The sequence below is a fragment of the Temnothorax longispinosus genome, chromosome 7 (genome assembly GCF_030848805.1).
Source record: "Temnothorax longispinosus isolate EJ_2023e chromosome 7, Tlon_JGU_v1, whole genome shotgun sequence".
Classification (NCBI taxonomy): Eukaryota; Metazoa; Arthropoda; class Insecta; order Hymenoptera; family Formicidae; genus Temnothorax; species Temnothorax longispinosus.
This window is the reverse complement of record NC_092364.1, coordinates 20,275,472-20,296,598: the sequence shown is the minus strand read 5'-3', so window position 1 is coordinate 20,296,598 and position 21,127 is coordinate 20,275,472. Positions and strand designations below refer to the sequence as shown.

The window sequence follows — 21,127 nt, the reverse complement described above, 5'->3', positions numbered from 1 at the left end:
GTACAGGGTAAATATGATAAATCGATATGAAAATTCGCTCACCAATATAATTCATCAATATGACGATTTTACGTCAGGAGAGAAGACACCTCCGAAAGACACGAAATAATTTGAGAAAATGGCGACGCGGGACGCGGGTAACCTCGCACTACGCACACGGAAATTGCTACGACTCGATATCACGTATCTCGGATATATCTATCGCGTACATCTTATAACGTATGTGCGCCAGCGTCACACGAACTTCTATATCATATGATTATTAATCTACCAATCGACGTATAACTCAGCACAGGGAAACTCAGAAAAGGGAAAGAAACACGGATCGACACGGACGAGGTAAAGAGCGACGCGGTAAACTGACTCCACTTGCAAGCTGCAATTCGCAGTTGAATAACTTAACTGGCAAACTTCATTACATACTTCTTTCAAACTCGATCGTTATCGATTTTTCTCTGATATTTTCTAACCGCAAAGTCTCGCCGGTCTCGCGATTGGCGTATTCGGATTTAACTGTAGTTTATTAATACGATATAATTAGTTATATTGAATATCGTTTCTTGCGCTTAATAAAGACGTTCGCAATTACCATGGAGAAAAATAGTCTCGGCGGGATATGTGCGCGCGGACGGAGAGAATCACAGGGAGAATTGGCATCTTCCTCCTCCCTCCGCCCTTCCAACTGAAACTGCATCATCGACGGAGCGACCGCGCGGCAGGCATGGTATATTCTCTCTCTGCACGGATTCCAGCGGATAAGTGGAAACCCTGCAACCCGTAGGTCGCCGGTCGAATCCGTGACGTCGTCGTCTACGTGCCGCTCGTCTCGTGTATTCGGCGAACGTTGTGAGATAATCGTACCGCGGATAAAACGCAGACGTGTCGAGGTATTCTTTCGAAGGGATCTTTACGCGGTGCGCGCTGGCCGAGTGGAACGAGTGCGGAGCGCGCTGTTTTTTTGATTTCGCGGGGCCTCCGGATTCGACATGGGAATGCATACGCATGTGAGATATAAGAGAAAGAGAGAGAGATCGCGAACGTCGCTGATGCAACGAGCCACATGCGTCGAGCTCGCCGAGCAGTATGGTACCCCTTGATACTCCGCCGCGATGGATATGGACGTAGCGCTCGTAAGTCCGTAGAGATTCGTTCGCGGAAACGTGACGGTGTCCCGTCGACGTGCGATCGTTCCGGTAGCGAGGTAAGGTTAAGTTTTGCTGTGCGGTACAAAAGCTCCGACTGCCGGCCGTCGCGCGGCAGCACCGTTCAACGGGTCGCCGCTCCGCAGCTGCGAGGCGCGCGCGTTTCAACTTTCAACTCGAATCGGAGCAGTCGGAGTTAAAACGCGTTTGGAAGTTTCAAAGGTCGTAAATATATGGATTAATTAAGATTTTAATATTTGGGTGATTAATTTATCGGATTGTTCGATTACCCGAGCTTGGATATTACAACTATGCGAATTATACAAATCTTGACAGTGATTCTGACGAGGCATCATATTTATTCGAATCTGTGAGTTTGTTAATTCTAATTCGAACTGTCTAACTACGAGAAATATTATTAATTAATCAATTAAGTTTGCTAGAATTTATTTTATTATTTCTTCTGAGACAGAAGGTTTTATCACAGCTGAAAGAAGCTATCTATTTAAATCGCTTAAGTTTTCTTTGAATCTTAATCCTTACGAGCAATCACATTTTTTTTAATCTATGAGTTTGTTAATTCAAATTGGAGCTGTTCAACTACGAGAAATATAATTAAAAATCAATTGTTAAGTTTGCTAGAATTTATTTTCCTATTTCTTTTAAAACAGAAAATTTTATTATGGTCGAAAAAAGCTAAACATATAATTTCCCTAAACATATAAATCGTTTGGGTTTATTTTATAAAAATTTAAAAAATGTTTAATCAAGTTTTCTTTTTTATTCCTTAATTATATAAATATTATAAATTGTATTTATTTATTTCTACACAGAGCACATATAAAGCAATCTTGTTATATGTAATAGAATAATAGATATATGAAAGTACAATTTTAATAATTTTGGCCATGTTTTGCCATATGTTTAGTCTCTTACGCAAAAATATTAGCAGGATGATTTAGCGAATGGAATTTCGCAGGATTCAATTTAAAAACGACAAACGTTTATTTTTTATAGTGTATCAATTCTCGAAGTCAGCAGCGCAGTCAGTAGCTTCTTGCCTTGAAATACTCGATAATGACTTTTCGCATATCGTTATCAATGCGAACTCGTCGAGGAGTCTTTCCTCGGTGAAGCGTTTTGCGGATTTTTCGCGATTAACAGCAGCCTCGAGGCCACGAGGGTTCAATCTCGATCAGAGGCGGCGCGGCACGGCGCGGCGCGTCTCCGGAGTCCGGGATCGCCCATTAACCGTGCGTCTAGCGATCCGCAAAAGCGAGACGACGTCGTAAAAGGGGAGGGACGGTCACGCCGCGGCGCCAAGGCAGCTCTGGGGGCTCTCTCTCTCTCTCTCTCGGCTCTCGAGAGTCTCGAGTAGCATCGCGGGCGGAACGCTTCTTCGAGAGATGCTCCTCCATTATCGTAATTTGCAAATTTCCCCGGGACCGCGATGAAAAACGACGAGAGGCGCCCGTGGTTTCGCGTTGAAACGCGCGAGTGCGGCGCGCGGAGAAAGGGGCGGCCGACCGCTATAAGGGGTGGAAAGAGAGGAAGATGGCGAAGCGTGGGGAGAGAGAGGAGGAACAGGAACCGCGAAGACGGTGGCGGATTGGCGGCCTCGGGCGCGGTTGCGGATTCTCGGCGTGATGCCGGTGATTCGCGGCTCTGGTGCCCAGTAATCCCGGGTTCCCCCCTCGCCCGGGCCCTCGTATTCCTCCTCCCGCGCAGCCCTCCCTCGGTCTTTTGATACAGCGCGGCGCGGCGCGGCGCGGCTCGGCTCGGCTCGGCTCGGCCGTATGCCGGCGGGACGGGGAGCTCAATCTCGCGGTAAATACAGCAATCGCTCGCGATGTGCCGTCCGCATTAATATAATTAGTCACCGCGAGCGTTTCGAGAGAGCGATGCCGGGGAGCGGATTCCGTATTCTCTCGCTTGCGCCCCCGGGCGACGCACGCACGCATGCACGAAAATATCGCAGCCGCGCTTAAGTATTTCGGGGGATGCGAGTATCGACGACGCGCCGCGCACCCTCGGGGCACCGCGTGCGTCCCGCGTCCACGACGCGACAGACGAAGTCGCTGGTCTCGTCGTCGGCCGTTAGCCCCGATTATGCTCCGTATATACCACGCCTCACGCGCGGCACTCGTTCCACATCGTTCTGCGAAGGACACCGGCGATAAAATTCGGGTAATTCGGCGGCGTATTAATATGCGACGTCTCTTGTATGTCTAGCATGGCTCCGAAGAAGCCCGAGGAACCCGAGCGGAAGCCGCTTATCGGTCGCGTTGGTACTAATTTAAAGATGGGCATAGTCGGAATACCGAATGTGGGGAAGTCGACCTTCTTCAACGTTCTCACCAAGAGCCAAGCAGCGGCCGAGAATTTCCCCTTCTGCACCATCGATCCTAATGAAAATAAGTATCTCGATATACACTCGTGTGAATCTTGAACGATATTAATAGAATTTAAGTCTCGAATATCCTCGATCCCTCTTTCCTATTTAAATACGTTATTATATTATTAAAATATAATTAAGAATATCCTCGATCCCTCTTTCCTATTTAAATACGTTATTATATTATTAAAATATAATTAAGTTATCCGTTGATAGCTATTTTTTTGTCTTAATAATAATCAACCGAACTCCATTTTAAATTGCACTCTATATCTTATTTACCTGAAATAATAATTTAAACGGCGCATTTATAAACAAACAATTTCGACGTCGCTTGTTTAACCTCGCTCGACGTGATACAGCCACGTGACAAAATATTAAACTGAAATTAAAGTCGTCGATATAAATTATTGAGAATTACGAACCGAAAATGTGCGACAAACTCTTGGAAAAACGGGAGCGGAGTCATGCCGAGAACGTTTTCGTCGACGAATCGTTTATCACGAAAAGAAGCTTTCTAGAATTAATCGGAGATTCTCGTTGTGTGCAAAAAATTGTTGCACCTTCCTCAATTGTACATCCAAAGGCTAATTTATATTACGCTTTCGCCGAAGATATACATCCGATGGAAAGGATCGTCACCGCTTCTAAGTTTTTTGAAAAAGAAAAGCTTTCGCCGCAAGCTGTGTCTCGCGAGAAACTCTTTACGAATCAAGATCCTTATTCGAAAGACGAGGCGGTAAATCGTTATCTTAGAACCGATCCACCGAGTTTCGTTATTTTTGGGAAACCTGGATTAGATCATGCCAATGTAGCGTCAGCGGTAGCCGACGCTTGGAACTGCGTTTTAATTTCTCCCACGTCGCTCATTAAACAAGAGATCGATGCTGGCACTGACAAGGGCCGTTACATGGAAAAAATCTTGCGGCTCGGTAGATCTGTAGGACCGGAGATTCTTGCGAATTTGATACGGAGCAGAGTCAGGACGAGGGATGTCAAACACAGAGGCTACGTCATTGGATGTTTACCGTTTATTCCAAACAATGTAAGCTTCGATTATTCATATTGTAGTCCCGTTTCGAATGCAAATGGTACTTGTCCAGAATTTTGCGAAAACGCGACGATTGAATCCCACGAAGCGCACGAAGATTCGATTACGTTCGATAATTCGGGTTGTAAAACGCAATTTGATTACGTGCGAGAAATCGCTCGACAGATTGACGAAGTATTTACCGTATGGCCGAGAAAACCTCTAATAATTATTTATCTCGTGTGTTCGAAGCGAGATGTAGCGAGCAGGTGTGCGCGCCGGCGCGTAAATTATTCGACAGGCGATATTTTTTATGAAAACGAATTCACGGTGCTGTCCGAATCTGAACGCGACGAATCGGACACTTCGTACGACTTCTCCCAAGCTGCGAACGAACTGATCGCGGATGACGATCGAAGATCGGTGAGATTAATATCCGACGTGACGAACGATATCGTGGCGAAATGTGACCTTTACGAACGATTGGCGTTGCCAGTAATCGATAAATGGATTCTCGCACATGATCCTCAGCATGTAGTCCGCGTGGACGGCCGCAGTTCCGTGCGACGAATACTTCAAATTCTCGAAACGCGTTTGCGTACTTTGCCATTACTACCGTCGATCCTTCCGAAAGAGATGATCGAGCAGAATGATGCACGTTTTCCAGAAATGTCTTCAGAGATGACGTTGAGCGATGAGTTCGCGGAGAAATCTGCTGAAGAGACTTTCGAGACGCTGAGACGGAGAGAAGTTGTGTCTATCAAATTTCCCTGGAGACTTTCCGCGTGGAACTTTTACTGTCCTGTCGAGCTCGCTCAAGGACGAGCCGTTAAGGGACTCCCGAAGCACGCGGTGCGATTCCTGGATAAGATCTTTTTTCTTTCTTCTCGAGAAGCCAAAAACTTGTTCATCGAAAATCCGAGAACATTCTTATTGCCGCCGAATCCGCGACCGGCCTGCAAGGTTGCAGTGTTCGGGCCAAAATACGCTGGTAAATCGGAACTTAGCACGAGGTTGGCGGAGATTCTCGGCGGAACGGTGATAAATGTTGATAAAATTATAAAAGAGTTAGTTAAACAACGTGAAAAGTATCCGTTTCAAGAGTTCGAGAACGATTCGAGTGTACGAGTTTCGCTGAAGCCTATCGACGTATCGGTTGATGAAAAAGCTGATATTATTGTACGGAACATCAAGCGAATACCTGACGAGAAGTTAGAAGATGAGCTTCGAAGAGATGGTGGATACATTGTCGACGGCATGTGCGTGGACGTCGAAGTCTGGCGAAAAATTGTTGAGGCTAACATCGTTTTCGAAGAAGTTGTCGTTTTATTCGAAGAAGAGCCGTACGCCTATCTGCTGAATAAGTTTCGCACTTTCTCTTATCTTGACGATTCTATAGACGATACGGAGGCGGATCGTGAAGAACGTAGAATATTGAATGAGGAAGCGGAATGGGAATATCTTGAGCATTTAACGCAATTCGAATCGGAGTGGGCAAGATTCGCGGGACAAATTCCCGAATTTAAAGGAAATGTGATAAAGTGCAATCTCGCGAATATCGAAAATGTAATGGAATATGTAATAAATTATATTAGACATCTTTTCGATGTCGTCACTACCGCCGCGAACGTCGAAGAAAAAAATAAAGAGGACAAAATACTGGAAGAAACAGCAGCCATGGAAAACGAAGCAAATTTGGCTGATAAAGATGTTGAAGAGAAGAAAGAAGATAATCTCATCGTCGATCTTGCCACAGCCGAACGGCTTCTCGACTGCGGCTACTATTTTTTCAGTTCCTTCGGTCGATGGTGTCCCGTGCAAATATACACCAATGCGATACCAATTTCAATGTTTCTACCGATGAAAGCGCGCGGTCAGATTTTTCCAGTCATACGCCGTCCGCATATTTATTTCCTTGCGGGCGAAGAAGCCCTCTCCGCGTTTCTGAATGACCCCTCGAAGTATCTCGCGCGGGACCTTCGTCCGCCACTTATTCCGCTTCGAATCTCTATCATCGGGCCGCCGAAATGCGGAAAAACAACATTAGCAAATCGTTTCGCGAAAACGTATGGCATGAGGGTAATTACTCGCGGCAAGACGTTGCGCCACGTATTGAGATACTATCCTTGGACCGAGTCGGCGCGAATAATCGAAGATCAGCTTCGAGCCGGTCAGACTGCTTCGTGCGAATCTGTAACGCGTGCCATCGAAATGTTCTGCATAGGATCACGCGCGGCGACTCAGGGTTACATTCTGGACGATTGTCCTGCGAATCGTGAGGAAGCCGAGCAGCTAGCTGTCTTAGGAATACAGCCGATGATCGTGCTTGATCTCAAGGCGGATTTGGAGTTCTGTCTCGAATGCCTCTCCTGGGATAACGACGACACGAGAAGTCCATTGAATTTATCCGCCGATTTTCTGTCGCGACGTTACGAGGACTGGCAAACGAGCCAGGCGAGCTTTCGGGACTGGCTAAAAGGATTCTCGCAGAACGTGGTTGAATTAGATGCAACGAAAAGTAAGTGGCACGTGTGGACTCGCGCGGATCACGCGGTACGCTCGCGATTTGCCGACATCGTGCTTTATTTTCGGGAGGCGAACTCGGACAAGGTTCACAGTTTAAAGCACATGTGCGTATCACCCTACGAGTTTCGATCACGGCAGAATCGATTCAAGTCGTACTGTCCGGTTTGTTTGTCCCGCGAAAACATCTTGAAGACTTCCGGCCAGTCGGTGATCAGTCAGGGAATGGTCCAGTTCAGGGAATATTTTTATTGGATCTGTCCGCGACATATGAACGCCTTCGTTAAGGATCCGCTGCGTTACCTTTCACCCGTTACCGCGTCTCTTCTCGACGAGCTACCTCGGATTTTGCGGGAGATAGTTGACCCGGAGCACGCTTGTTGGGCGCGACGTCTCCAGGTCGGCGGGTTGTGTCTAGTGACTTACGTCGACGGCCTGCCGGATCGCAGGCTGACGCCGGGCAGAGTCGAGCTGGGTGTTATCCTCAAGGATAAGGTATATCTCTTTTGCAGCGAGGAATGTCGCGAGAAGTTTCTCGCGCAGCACGATAAATACTCCAATACGGATATCGCGTTTCCTCGCGAGCTCCCGCCGATCGAAGTGCGACGTCTGCCGGACCTGGGTTTTCTGGAGCAAACGGTGGCGAAAACGCTGGTCGAAGCTGTGAATCTAATCGCCGCTCGTCGTCCGAAGATATTCGGCCTGTCGGCGGCCGTCAGCGCGGCGATTTGCATCGGCGTTCACTTGAAGACGCGCAACGTGACCGAAAACTTGATCGAGATGGACATATACGAGGCTGCGAGCAAACGAATCGCGGGACGAGACAGAATTATAGAGATCGTTACTGACACTATGAAGAAGAAGTTCAATCCCTGTGTATCCGTGCCAAAATGTTCCGATTAAATATTATGTTGCACGTATGTACGTCATCGCGTGGACATGTTTATCTAAGTCATAAATATCTGTGTGTTCTGCGAAACATTATTAATCGCTTTTACGTTGTCGAGAATTCAAGCTATTCCCATTTTTCTTTTCCAGCACGTCGCGTTCCGGTGCCCGACACGAGATTCGACTACCTCTGCGAATACTTTAAACCAGCTAGGTAAGAAACAGCGACGAATGTTCCCAAAAAGTACATTGAACGTAGCGTAGGGTAAATGTGTATAACACAGAATGGAAGCATATAGTACGCGGCGTAAAGATGCACCCTCGTGAAGGGAAACGAGTCGGAATAACCGGGGACATTTCCATACTTCTTCGCTTTTATTCTCGCAGCAAGACGAGCGGGGGAGGGGGAAGGGAGCGAGGAGCGATCTGCAATTCAGATTGGTCTAAATTCGTCTACGAAATGGCAAAGTCCCGGTTCGTCGGCGCTACACGTTTCTTTATTCACCTCGGCACGTGATGCAGCATTCTTAATGCGAGCAGCGCGCGGGCGGTAGATTTTCGAATAAAACAATCGGCAAATAACACGGCGACGCGGGGCAGATGACGGCATCTTGAAAATAATATAGTATCGATCGGGGAAATACCGGCAAAGCCAGTTATTTTCGATTATCGTGAGCGTGCTCGAACGTTGCCATTGCGCAAGGGAGCGCGATTCTCGTTACTTACTTACTCGGCGAGAGAGAGTCGGACAGTTAAATAAAACTCCGCTCTCTCCTCGGTCGACTTCATACGCGGATGCCTGAATGTAAATTGCGCTTGTCTTGCGCCAGATTCGACGGGAATCGAAGCATTGAAAATGCGAAACAGCGTCGGATCAAAGAGCGGCCGATTCATCGGTGCCCTCTCGCCCGCCCTATTATCGTTTGCGTTCTCTCGTCGTCTATGTGTCGGACCGACGGACCCCTTCCCCGACTGTCGGCACGTGTCGGATGATTCGACGATCCGTGATGAAAGCCGGCTAATACACCATCCCTCTCCCTCCGTCACTCCAATCGTCAGTTCGTCCACTTTCACCGACGCCTCCCTTCAAAGGCTAATTGTTTAATGAGCCCGTTGGCATTAGCATTTAAATACACCTCGTTGTCACTGTCGTCTCCCCCCCCCGATTTCCATTCTGCGCGCGTGCATCACGCGGCACATGCCTTCGACCTTTAATTCGCGATCATCAGTGACCTCCGTTGCGATGAAATCAGCGAGCGAAAAGCGCGGTTCGCGTCCTCGGAATACTATCCCGTGTAATAACAAATTACACATGTCTCGGTTTAGACTTTGACAAGTTTAGACTATGGCTAAAACTACGTATGTTGTCCGACATTTATTCTTATCTGATAATTTTATAATTAGAAATTCGGATTTCCAGTAAAGTTCCTGCCTTCCTGCACGTAATGGACATCGCTGGACTGGTGAAAGGCGCCTCCGAGGGACAAGGCTTAGGAAACAGTTTTCTCTCGCACGTCGGAGCGTGCGACGGCATATTTCATCTTTGTCGTAAGTACGATACCACGTCGCCGTTCGTCACTATCCCCGTTCAATATTTACTCGACTCGTTTCCGTTATTAATATCGTCGTAATGTTCCGCGCTGACGTGCGCGGCGCGTCCTCGCGTAAATAAATAAATCGCAGGGAAAAGCCGTATTTTCACGGAATCGCGACAAGAATGATTACGGGAAAAGAGGGAAATCTTTGTCGATGAGATCGAGAGATTGGTCTCGAACGATATTTACCTACTCCACGCTCGATGAACGTGTAATCGCGGATGCGAACTTATTTTTACGACACGTGTACCTCGCTGGCGTTACGTGTTTATAGCTGTCGCTAACTATCTTCCTGGAAACGCATTACATTATTGTCCCTCGCGATAATCCAGATCGATCGACCTGCGTCTATCTTATTACAAATAGATATATTCGCGTGTACCTCACACGTGTGAAATGAAAAATAAAAGCAAAAAACATCATGACGCGATAAAATATAAATTCAATATATTTAGTAGATACATAAATTTAAAGGATCTTAATTTTTTTGGAAAGCGTGCTTAATTGCTGGCGCATGTTTAATGCAAGCTTTGATCAACTATACTAACATTTCTTGTTTCTTGAGAAACTCAATTTTAAACTGAGAAATTTAATTGATTAGCAAACATTTGTGTGAGTAACACATACTTAATTATTAATGTTATCACGATCAAAGTACACGAAGAAAATATTGTGATATAAATTATAAATTATAATTTAAATTGTACATTACGATATTTGAATAATCACAATAATCCTTTTGTAAAATATAAAACAAATAGGTATATCCTTGAATAAAAATATCTGTAATTTTCGTTATAATGAAGGTAAGTTCCAGTACATGACAAAAATTTTTATTGTAGTCTTACAATATTTTCTTCGTGTAGAGCGCGAACGTTGCCGAATGAAAAAGTGAATTTGTCTTGCAGCGTTCGCGCAGAAACACGTATAATTGTCAATAAAATCAGCGGCACGCGGTGTATTTTCATATCCAGGGTAAGGGCCACAAGCGGCGTAATCCATGTATTTTACATCGCGATAATGTAACACGCAGTAATTCGCTAAACGGCTGCTGATTTGTCTGAGAGAACGATCGTTAAATATATATTATATTCGCACTGAAAATAACATTTCGAGGTAGTTCTGCCGGTTAATACGCCCTGGCAGGCTGACAGGTGGTAATTTTTTCAATTAAACCAACCCGGCAATCTTCGCGTGGCGGTGGCGGCGGCTCGCTTAAACAGTCGACATGCGAGCCTCGCATTGAGGCGAGCGTTACTTACTTACGATCATCGCACAGCCCCAGTTTCGAGATTACGCTTCCTCGCTCGGCGCGCGTAATCTGTTTACTTGTGCTTTATTAGGTGCCTTTGAGGACGACGATGTCACCCACATTGAGGGTGATGTCAACCCCGTAAGGGACCTCGATATCATCAGCGAGGAGTTACGACTGAAGGACGTGGAATTTTTAAACGTACACCTCGAGAAGCTCGAGAAGCTCGTGATACGTGGTAATGACAAGAAGCTAAAACCTGAATACGTGAGTGCCTGATCATTACATTTCAGTAGAATAGGTCTTTCAATGGGGAAACGCATTGTCTACGTGAAAATATATTTTCGGTAATTGAAAGAGCGACCAGTTCTGCAAAAATTCTACTCGGCTAAGAATGTTTTCATTTGCCATTATCGAGTTTTATCGGCATGTCATTTAGGAAGCTTATCGTTTACTCCGTATGCTATAACCAGCGCAACGTAACTACTGACTTTTCCTACGTACACAGTGACACGTCCTGAGCTATCGTGATAATTTCATAGGAAAACGAAGAAAATTGGTATTCCCAATGAGTGATAACGCCCTAATTCCATCGATTACAACGAGTGCCTACGTATTGTTACTTCCTGCAAACGCGATATCGCATATAGAACGTAAATCACGCGATTCGCGTTTCATGCGCTCGACCGTTCACCCTTCCTTCGGCTCCATTGACTACATATTGAAATTTATTTGTACACGAAGTCACGAGATCGTTGCAGTGATGTGTTGCAAGCGCGTATTTTATATTTTTAATACATAAAATTTCTTTAAAAGACCATCATTCGGATTATTATGCCGAATCGATTTCTCACCGAGTTGCTCTTTGTCACGAGACTCTGAGGAATTTCTGGCGTTTTTTCCCCCCTCGCTTGATGTTCATACGCGGCGCATGAACGTCTACCGAGTACAGTTGCCGAGTACAGCCCCCTTTGTAAGGCCAACTACGAAATTACCGAGGAAATTAAGAGAACGCGCGCGGGCGAAACGAGGCTTCCTGGAACGAGTCGATCGTCGGATTACCTTCCTTCCGCGGATTGACCCACGGCAATTACCGATCTCCCCCTCGTTCTCGACTTTGCAATTTGGCAAAAGTTTTCGAGAATTCGAAGCTACCTTTTCGTCCTTTCTCTTTCTCTCCCTCGGCGGAGCTAATGGGACCGCGCGCCCGACTAGTTCTGTACGATCCTCTAATCACGATTCGATCGCGAAATTATCCTACTCGACGGCCCGCGTTCGTGCATCCGAATGTCTGGCGAGATCGACGAATGTCGAAGTCGTTACGTTTGATTGTCGAGAAATAAGGCCGTTACGCAATAGAAACGAATTTCGAGATTAAATGGAAATTTTCAATCCCTGTTTCGTAGGATACGCTTCTGAAGGTAAAGGGCGTCCTGACGGACGAGAAAAAACACATCAGGTTTGCCGATTGGAGTGCCAATGATGTAAGTTTAAACGTTTCACATTTGTATTTTATCACGAATTATTAAAAGAGTCTTCTATTTTAATTTTGCATTGCGCTTTCAACTTTTAGATCGAAGTATTGAACAAATATCTGTTCCTTACGTCAAAACCGATTATCTATCTGGTAAACCTGTCGGAAAAGGATTACATACGCAAGAAGAACAAATGGTACGCGATTTAAACAAGTATACTCCTCCTATACCTATCGTAATCGCTCTACGAGTTTGTCATATCTTTCGCGATTCTCTGTAACAGGTTAATCAAGATAAAAGAATGGGTCGACAAGAACGACCCGGGCGCGGTGTTAATCCCTTTCAGCGGCGTCTTCGAAAACAAGATTCTCGATATGGACGAGGCGGAGCGCGCAAAATACTTCGAGGAACACAAAGTCACCAGGTCGGTATCTTCTCGGTCCGTTATAACGATTATTATTAACTTTTACCCTCTAAATGTTGCTGTGTCGCGCTCGCAAATAAGGGGGTACGGTCCCACGTCGTTTACCGCCGCCTTAAAACTTAGAGAAATTCGGTAGTGTGGCTCTCTCGCATATATGCGTCGCTCGTTGCCGGCCGACGACGAAGCGCCGCGCAAGATTGCAGGGAAAAGAAGATCGGAACGTTCGTAAAAACCCGCATCTCCCTCGGCCGAGTTTTGGGGAGTTCCCACATTTAGCTATGCACCGAGTTATTCTCTAACGGTAATAATAATGGTGGGCACGGTCGGCGTCTAGACCCCTGTCCCAACTCTCACCACGTGGGACGGCTAATAAAAACCGTGGCCGGCTCGGCCGCGGCGCATATTATATTTTTACGAACGGCTATTCAAATTCTTGCAAAATTGCATAAAAACCCCTCCCGCCCTCGCGGGCACGCTGGTATAATCGAGGAGGTGGGTGGAGCGAGAAGTAATCGGTGGTGGTTCGGCAATTCGATTGGTTAGCGGGTCATTTGTACCCCAGGGCGGTGCGTGCGTTGCACGTGGTATACGCGTACAGACTTGCATCACGATCTCTCTTTTTTTTTTTTACTTGTCAGAGTGAATTTTAATCGAGCCGTACGGCACAGTTGCAATTATCAGCCGAGACTCAATTAGGGTATTGAACAACGTTGAATTAAATCCGACACGATACACTAGAAAGTACTTTAATAAGCGGGAAAGAGATGCGGACGTTGGGAAATACTTAGAAAAAAAATTAAGGCGAGCAAAGAATACACGTTTGGTATTTTCTCTCTGCGATATTCGTTATATAACATTTCCCGGACTTTCGCGGCAGTGAGGAAGAGTCCGCGATACCCCCAAAAGTTTGCCTAATGATCGGGGAATCCAAACGAAGGGACGGAAGATACCGTGATTTTATTTCGAGACCGCAGATAACTGAGGCGCCGGGGAATAGGTCCCCGGCCAGAGTCGGAATGATAAAATTGCGGTATTAAGTCGTTCGGCTTTATGTGTATTCTCTGAACTCTCGGACTTTCGTCCGAGGGCCCACCGCGCGTTGGACGGCTCCAGTTGCGCTAACCCGTCATTAGACGATATTTGGCCCGAGACAATCTTATTCCATAACTCGAACACTTCCCGCTTTGACCGCGGACGCGCCTTATTTTTTCGTGATTCGCGGAAAGTGAGAAACATATATCTCGTTGTTCGACGCAACCGTAGATAGTAGAACACGTATCCTGGTTTCAGTAAAGAAACGCATTTATTCACTTTTTTTCCCCTCTGTTTAGTGCACTTGACAAAATCATCGTACAAGGATACAAGGCGCTACAGCTGCAATATTTCTTCACGTCTGGTCACGATGAAGTCAAAGCGTGGACAATTCAGGTAGGCTTAGAGATTCATAGTGCATTTAAATTAAATAAAAATCGCATATTGATTTATTAAATGACATCAATATAGTTTATGAAAAAAGTTAAAATTATATATTTAAAATAACATTAATATTAATAAGAAAAATATGTATTATCTATATATTTTTTATGAATCTCTTCTCCTCCCTTATCTTTTCATCATAGCATAACATAAATTTTAATTTTATGAATATACTTTATTAATGAGCGTTAATGTTGTAATATAAAAATATGTTCTATTTGTTCACGCAGAAAGGAATGAAAGCGCCTCAGGCTGCTGGCAAGATACACACGGATTTCGAAAAGGGATTTATTATGGCGGAAGTGATGAAATTTGAAGATTTTAAGAACGAGGGCTCGGAAGGAGCAGTAAAGGTACTTGAAACAATTTCCGTATTAGACAGTACGTTTTTTACTCATTACATTACCTTTTATTTTGTTTCCAGGCCGCCGGAAAGTACAGACAGCAAGGACGTAATTATGTAGTTGAGGATGGCGACATTATTTTCTTCAAGTTCAACGCAGGCGCCGGGTTGAAAGACGCGAAGAAGAAGTGATGGCACGCATTTCTCATGTTGTTGCTCGTCCATCTGTACATCAACATGATCCTGTTGTCCTGTTGCATGCATTACCCGCGCGTCGATCAATCTAATTCGCTCCCCGATCCTCCTTGACTCTCTCATTCATGATAGGCATGTATACGTGCTAATGATAACGACAATGGTAATTATTTTTATATTTTTATTCTGCAGAATCTAGAAAAATTAATCGTGCTACGTTTGCAAGACGTTTTATTGATGTAATTCAATATTCTCGCTCAAAATTATGCATAGAGAACAACGCACTCGATGTCCACATATTATTTCTTTTGTAAAGAACAACGTTGTCTACATAAAAAAAGGAGATAGCATTTTCATGTTTATTTCTGTGTACATAATTAGCTGATTATGTAGATTGCATTCTATATTTTTTGTCTTTGGTTGTGAAAATGTGCCGACAGGAAAAAAAGGAAAATGAGAAGGAGATGACGTGTACGTGAAGCATTTCTTTGTACTCTTCTGTATTTATTCTACAAATATTAAACTACATTGACATTTAAATTATTCATAATGTGCGAATGCGTTCTACTGCATGCACATCAAGTTATCATGATTATTCCAAGATACGCTACAATTCGTTAAAATCGCATACAATTTACGTACCGTAGTACTTGACGAAGAGTTATCCTCTACGTAGGATGATGTAAATGGTTACAGAATCAAACTCTAGATGGCACGAGAAGTTCACATTTGCTTCTTTGGTATAACAACTACGAAATTATGGGAGAAACGACTTTAAAAATTTATTTTTCTATTTTAGTCCTTTTAGGAAGATTCGTGAAATGTCGCGATTATTATTAAAGATTTTATCGATTTTTATCGGACTATATTTTCAGCCGTTGCTGAAATCTTTATCGAGAAGTCGAGATTTCAGCCATTGATAAAAATCTACCTCCTGTGCGAGCACTTTTCTCAAGGCCACGTCTTTAACTCGTAGCTTTAAAGTTGCCGAAAAGATGGACGGGTGCTTCTCCTTTGGTCCTGTATGTAAAAAATGGGCGTGAAAGAATGACAGACGGAATGCTCAATCGATAAGATTACATTACATAGATATGTGGCAAATATTTATACGAGTACTTACGAAAATGATCATAGACACGTATAGCGCCCTTGAAAAAATAGGGAAATTCGGCTGCAAGCGCGTTTAGCGATTCCTCCATGTAATCCAATATGCCAACAACAGGATACCATCGAATAACATTTGCTTTAGCTCGTTCCGTCGCCCACGTATTATTTTGTTCCCTAGAGGAAAACACATGTACAGTAAAAATCAATAGCAGCCACTCTACTACTTCTTTTTCGCAAAAATGTTTATCCTCGCTCCAGCGCGTTCAGACAAATTAACAGATGCCTCGCTACTCAATAAAATGTTACGTGAGATTATACGCAATCAGATTTATTTGAACTGACAAAGATGTTAATACTTACATACAACGCGGATCCTGCCCACAAAAATAAGGTATAACCCCATGATAAAGCATCTCTTCCTCTCCTTTTTTATTCCTAAATCATGTCAAAACAATACTGTTACTTCATTGTAAAACTTTGTTACCTTTCATTCTCTCCCTTCCCTCGATTTTTATAAATATAAAAAAGATATATATGGATACCCCCGCTTTTGGAAAGATACATTGGTAGGTACATTAATATCTATTAGCCAAAAGAAATCCAAAGAGATTTGCGCTTTTACAAAAAAAATTTTTCCATATAAATTAATTAATAGTAATTGCTTCTTCGTTTTTTACGCCATTTCGCCTTACGTAGGAACTCTCTACTTTCGGATAGTGGGGGAAACTTGAATATATGTGCATATACCTTTGCCAGATTCGTGGGTCCAAAGGATCTCTTACTAAAGATATAAAGGTAGGCCCTTGCCGTCCAAATTCCGAAAAATTCAGGAATCTTACGTCCCCGTCGAAAGTTAAGGGAATAGCTTCTTGTCTGATGATACCCGTAATTTCTTCCACCAGCAACTCCTGTCGAATTAAAAATATCTTATGGTTTGCGACGAAAAACTTTCGTGAAATATCGTAAATAAAAAAATATTTATTTAAATTATTCGTAAGGTCAGTCAACGTTCGAGTCTCGGATAGAACTCAGGAAAAATTCTTTCTTACCTGCTGCGAAGTTGACAAGAGTCCATGATCGCCTGGTGGTAGACGTATGTGCTTGAAAGCGTTGTACCCTTGCAACCGCTGCAGGATCAGGACCATCAGCTCGGCGCCCGCACCAGGTATGCGTGTCAGCATGAGAACGTGCTTGTGCTTGTACGGCAAGTCGCCCAATTCAGCGAGGGACGGTGTGACGTACCGGCGCGCCTGTTTGACAGTTAAACAATCGTAAACAATCGCGAAAAGCCGAAGACGGAATTTAATTACGCGAAATTAACAATAATTGTTTTTTTATTCGACCTAACTGGCTATAATCGTCGTGACGTTTCGACCATTAGTTTTGGCCAATTATAATTTAATCGCGCGGAATTAATTGTACATAAATTGCCGATCACGTTCGGCGACCGGCGTGATTATGATTCTGTAATAACACGGAACACGAACGACGCGCTCGCGCTCCATACTCATGCTCGAAGAATGCACTCTCCGTTGCGCAAGCACAAGTGATCTCCGGTGCATTACTTGGAGGCTGCATCTCCGCCGCGCTCACTAATTAAATAATTAAATCTAGATATATTCCGCGGCACGTGTCTCGAAATTGATACAAGCTCGTAGAATACATTTAAACGTACACGACCTAAGATTCGAGCGGGGGCATTCTGAAATGACGTCAATGACGGGATTCGTCAAATTTTCTAGTTCATGCCACATTAATATACAATCGACGTTGAGCCTTATTTAGTCTTATTTATTACAGACATATATTTAGGTACAGTTTTCACCTGGCTGCGGGTGGTCCATCGATCATCGGCACGCGATACTTCTTGCTCCTTCAACGCGCTACGTTTCTCGGCGATGATCGCGGACCCGAGTGATTCCGTGAACGACCGGGTGTTCAGAACGATGAGAACCATCGCCAGGCACGTCGAGAGTGATAACAGGAGACCGTGATGTCGACGCATTATTATTTTTTTTATTTTTTACCGTCGAATGTCTCCGATGTAATTTCACAGATACTCAGCACGCGCGGATTATCGGGGCCGCCGCGCCGAGTAACTGAGGAGAATGTTAGTGGGTCAAACACCGTAAACTGCGTGATCCCTACATCTTCGCCGCAGCCTACGACCCCCACCGATCGGTTGATTGGGTGAAACGCAACATTTCACTTTCCAATATGCATATTGCAACGGGCGAACACGTTCGCGTTCATATGGCTGTCTATACTATATGACTAATCCTTAAGGGCGACTTCAATTGAACCCGGATCAACTTAACCGGTGACTAATTCAATCGGCAGAATTGCAAAATTTCGAGCTATATCATTCCTTGTCTCTAATTTAATCTTCCTTTCCTTCATGTTAAACGGCAAGAAATGAATCGAATCGATTGCTTTACACGGACGAAGCGCTGCATCGTAAATAACTATTTTGCTACGCGAAAATATGTGACATACAAAAATGGAGCAGCAAAATGTGTTTTGCATAGAGTTGTATTTGTATTAAACGTACGGTGTATGGTTTGCTATGAAATATAATGTAATTTTATTAAAAATATGAATATACAAATGAAGTATATAAAATTTTCTTAAGAGCCAGTCAGAGAAACTTGTTTTTTTTTATTGCATAATATAGAAAGACACTTCTTGAAACTGGTCGACTCCTCTTTTTTTATATTATATTATCTAATATTTTATTATATTATCTTATTGTATTATATTAATTATTATATTAATCTTATTATATTAATTATTTTATTATATTATGTAATATTTATTATATTTTATCAAACGATATATTTCGCAGTAGTGCAAGACTATTTTAATATTTTATCACTTATTGGAAGAATTGATATTTCTGTTTGTCTTATTCCCTGTTCCTTTGTATTCAAGGCTTAAGACGTGCACATTGTACTACATATCCATATCCCCACGAATATTTCCTCGGTGGATAACACGTTACGTTCACAATCTTTGATAATTCTGTTTCACAGCAAAATGATTTTCTACCTGAAACCAAAAATTAAAGAAAAAATGTTATGCTCGTTATGGGACACCTGAGCTGTTCTAAAATATTTAGCGCTTTGTGAAATAATTTTTACAGGAGTCCACGTCTAAAAAAAGAAAACGATTTACTTCGAGGTCTTCTCTTTCTCTCATGTTCTTTTCAATGTATTTTATATACGTGCTTACGCATATAATTAATTTAATGTGACGATCACGCGGAATTTTGCATAACATTTTGCGAAACATTTTATTATTACGTTTTTCATGAAATGCGAAGCAATAGGATCGTTTATGGAAAATTAATTTTTTAAGCAAAACGAATAATAATTGGAGAACAAGCAACAGAGAATGCTTTATAATTTTCAAGTATCTTGGCGGCGACGGTTCATCGGCTTTTATTGTATGCGCGATTATCACGCTGCGAGAAGGATCGCGAACAAGTTTTTACGAACGACACAATTTAACGTTAATTTTCTTAAAGTTATTTAACGAAGTTACATTATATTTCATAGCAAACTATACACTGTACGTACATACGTTTAATACAAATACAACTCTATGCAACGGTAGAGGTTATGAGGAATAAAGACGCACTCGTACAAATAAATTTGAAATATTTACAACGAATTACGTGAACGAGCGAATTATGTGCCCGTTCTTTAACGAAAAACGAAATTGTATTCACACACTTTGAGCTTGTTCGCACTCTCGACGTTCACATGCATTTCGAAGCAAGCTCGCTCCCTCGTTCGCGATCGTTCTCTTCAATCACTCAATTAATTATTCATTCCCACGCTTAACGAGAAATTCAAGCTATTTATTGAAGCCTTTTCCCACGCGAGTCACTTATTCGGAGTAGAAATCGAGACGGAGGCGAGAGACGCGAATTTCGAGGTTATCGTCCCCCTGCGACACGCGAGACAACGATTCCATTAAGATTCGGATGTATCGCGCTTCGAAACATTTATTTCTCGTGTAAAATTTACTCACCGATTACGGAGCACTGCAGAAGATCCGCCAAATCACACCCGGGAGGGTGATACGCACGGCGTTCAGCATACATTTCGCCCAGCGATGGCATTCCCACTCGTTTCACTCGACACAAGAAGGAACAGAATATTCGGCGTACTTTCACTTTGCGACACCCCGTAACCGGATTTCTTTTCGTTTACGAGAAAGAAATTACACGAGCGCGACAACGTTTCGCACCGTTCAACCATTCAACGTGTTTTGTTTACGTTACTTGCCGGCCGCGCCGCCGCCCCCGCACCGCACCGCACAGTCGGGTGGGTCGGGAGATCGTCGAACCACGTCGAACGCGATTGGCTCGCGAGACGAGCCCCCAGATCCGGCCAATCACGTTCGGCCGCTTCGAGCCGCGGCGCCGTAGCGTCATACTAGGCGCGATCGTTGAATTCGAAAGCAGCGTACGTTCAAAGTCGCCGCGAGGTCGATTATTTTCGTCGGTGAGCTGCCTTGCCACTTGTTTCCGTCGACGCTTGGAGTACCGTTACCTGTGGAAGTTACGCAGTCATTTTCTCGATGAATTTCGGACCCAGGTGTGAAGTGTTTGTGCTCCGCGCGCGCGCCGTCCTCCGTGCTGTGATGCTGTGTGTTATTCGGAACGCACTCATTCCTGCGATTGGCACACCTGCTTTCTCGTTCCGCGGGCCGCGGGAATAATTAGACAGAATCGACTACGCGCGAGTACGCGCCGTATACGCGTTCAACAATTTGCGAGGAATCGAGTGTCGGAATAAATTTGCCGTGCGAATCGCTCGCCCGAGTCGGAGACGTCGAGGCAAAGGTATTTACGGCAATTGTGAATTATTTTCAGCTTCGTTGCGATATTTGCAGCAATTGCAGCTGATAATCGCTCGTCCCGCCATGTCTGATGTGGACTCTCGATTCATTTCTCGTGTCGTGCTTTGAACACTTTGCCGGAATTGTCGTGTGATTCTCGATTCTCTCCGTGTGATTCTCTCCGTAAGGAAAAAGAGGGCTGAGTCTACGTTACAAAATTTCAATTTTTTGCGGGATATAATTGAGATATTCATATAACGCGGAGTAAAATTTTTTTTGTACTTTGATTACGATTCCAAATTGAAAGAACGGGTCACAAAAAACAAACGGTTATTTAATAATATTCTTAAATAAATAACGGAATTAGCGATAGAAACATTGTTCAATGTTCAATGTTGTTGCAGTTAGTTTTTATAAATTAATATATATATATA

General features: G+C 43.8%; 4 protein-coding genes across 10 annotated transcripts in view; 2 read left to right on the top strand and 2 right to left on the bottom strand.

Annotated features, from left to right (window-relative positions):
* The window catches only part of LOC139816639 (uncharacterized), a 174,068-nt gene extending 173,280 nt beyond the window's left edge, over window positions 1-788 (bottom strand). For 2 of the 3 annotated variants that reach the window (XM_071784272.1, XM_071784273.1), the window contains exon 1: window positions 43-788. The gene's annotated coding sequence lies outside the window, so the exon portion shown is untranslated. The remainder of the gene's footprint in view (window positions 1-42) is intronic. The other variant, XM_071784274.1, reaches the window with a different exon arrangement.
* LOC139816641 (obg-like ATPase 1) lies at window positions 750-15,278 on the top strand. 5 transcript variants are annotated; one of them, XM_071784284.1, is made up of 11 exons: window positions 750-887; window positions 3,375-3,556; window positions 8,132-8,192; window positions 9,399-9,526; window positions 10,917-11,092; window positions 12,232-12,309; window positions 12,399-12,496; window positions 12,584-12,724; window positions 14,056-14,152; window positions 14,431-14,553; window positions 14,625-15,278. In XM_071784284.1, the coding sequence occupies exons 2-11, from the start codon at window positions 3,376-3,378 to the stop codon at window positions 14,733-14,735; spliced, it is 1,194 nt and encodes a 397-aa protein (XP_071640385.1). In that variant the 5' UTR covers window positions 750-887; window position 3,375; the 3' UTR covers window positions 14,736-15,278. The 5 variants fall into 5 exon arrangements, with proteins under 5 accessions (XP_071640385.1, XP_071640388.1, XP_071640386.1 ...); XM_071784287.1 differs by lacking the exon at window positions 750-887 and adding an exon at window positions 984-1,004; XM_071784285.1 differs by lacking the exon at window positions 750-887 and adding an exon at window positions 1,003-1,130.
* LOC139816634 (adenylate kinase 9-like) lies at window positions 3,556-8,124 on the top strand. The gene has a single exon (XM_071784261.1). It carries the CDS (start codon window positions 3,968-3,970, stop codon window positions 7,991-7,993), a length of 4,026 nt encoding a protein of 1,341 aa, XP_071640362.1. The 5' UTR covers window positions 3,556-3,967; the 3' UTR covers window positions 7,994-8,124.
* Window positions 15,279-15,600: 322 nt separating the features above from the next.
* LOC139816642 (uronyl 2-sulfotransferase) lies at window positions 15,601-20,146 on the bottom strand. Its single transcript, XM_071784289.1, has 7 exons — window positions 19,881-20,146; window positions 17,671-18,893; window positions 16,895-17,095; window positions 16,593-16,753; window positions 16,206-16,280; window positions 15,859-16,019; window positions 15,601-15,758 (listed from the first exon to the last, which is right to left on the bottom strand). The coding sequence occupies exons 2-7, from the start codon at window positions 17,848-17,850 to the stop codon at window positions 15,610-15,612; spliced, it is 927 nt and encodes a 308-aa protein (XP_071640390.1). The 5' UTR covers window positions 17,851-18,893; window positions 19,881-20,146; the 3' UTR covers window positions 15,601-15,609.
* Between the last annotated feature and the right edge of the window lie 981 nt (window positions 20,147-21,127).

What these genes read in the sequence shown, in the direction of transcription:
- LOC139816641 (XM_071784283.1), top strand. Translation starts at nt 3,367, where the DNA reads ATGTCTAGCATGGCTCCGAAGAAGCCCGAGGAACCCGAGCGGAAGCCG. An exon ending in GAATACTTTAAACCAGCTAG is followed by an intron (nt 8,193 to 9,398) that starts GTAAGAAACAGC and finishes TCGGATTTCCAG; the next exon opens with TAAAGTTCCTGCCTTCCTGC. An exon ending in AGAAGCTAAAACCTGAATAC is followed by an intron (nt 11,093 to 12,231) that starts GTGAGTGCCTGA and finishes CCTGTTTCGTAG; the next exon opens with GATACGCTTCTGAAGGTAAA.
- LOC139816634 (XM_071784261.1), top strand. Translation starts at nt 3,968, where the DNA reads ATGTGCGACAAACTCTTGGAAAAACGGGAGCGGAGTCATGCCGAGAAC.
- LOC139816642 (XM_071784289.1), bottom strand. Translation starts at nt 17,850, where the DNA reads ATGCGTCGACATCACGGTCTCCTGTTATCACTCTCGACGTGCCTGGCG. An exon ending in TCTTGTCAACTTCGCAGCAG is followed by an intron (nt 16,754 to 16,894) that starts GTAAGAAAGAAT and finishes TTAATTCGACAG; the next exon opens with GAGTTGCTGGTGGAAGAAAT. An exon ending in ACGTGTCTATGATCATTTTC is followed by an intron (nt 15,759 to 15,858) that starts GTAAGTACTCGT and finishes TTTTACATACAG; the next exon opens with GACCAAAGGAGAAGCACCCG.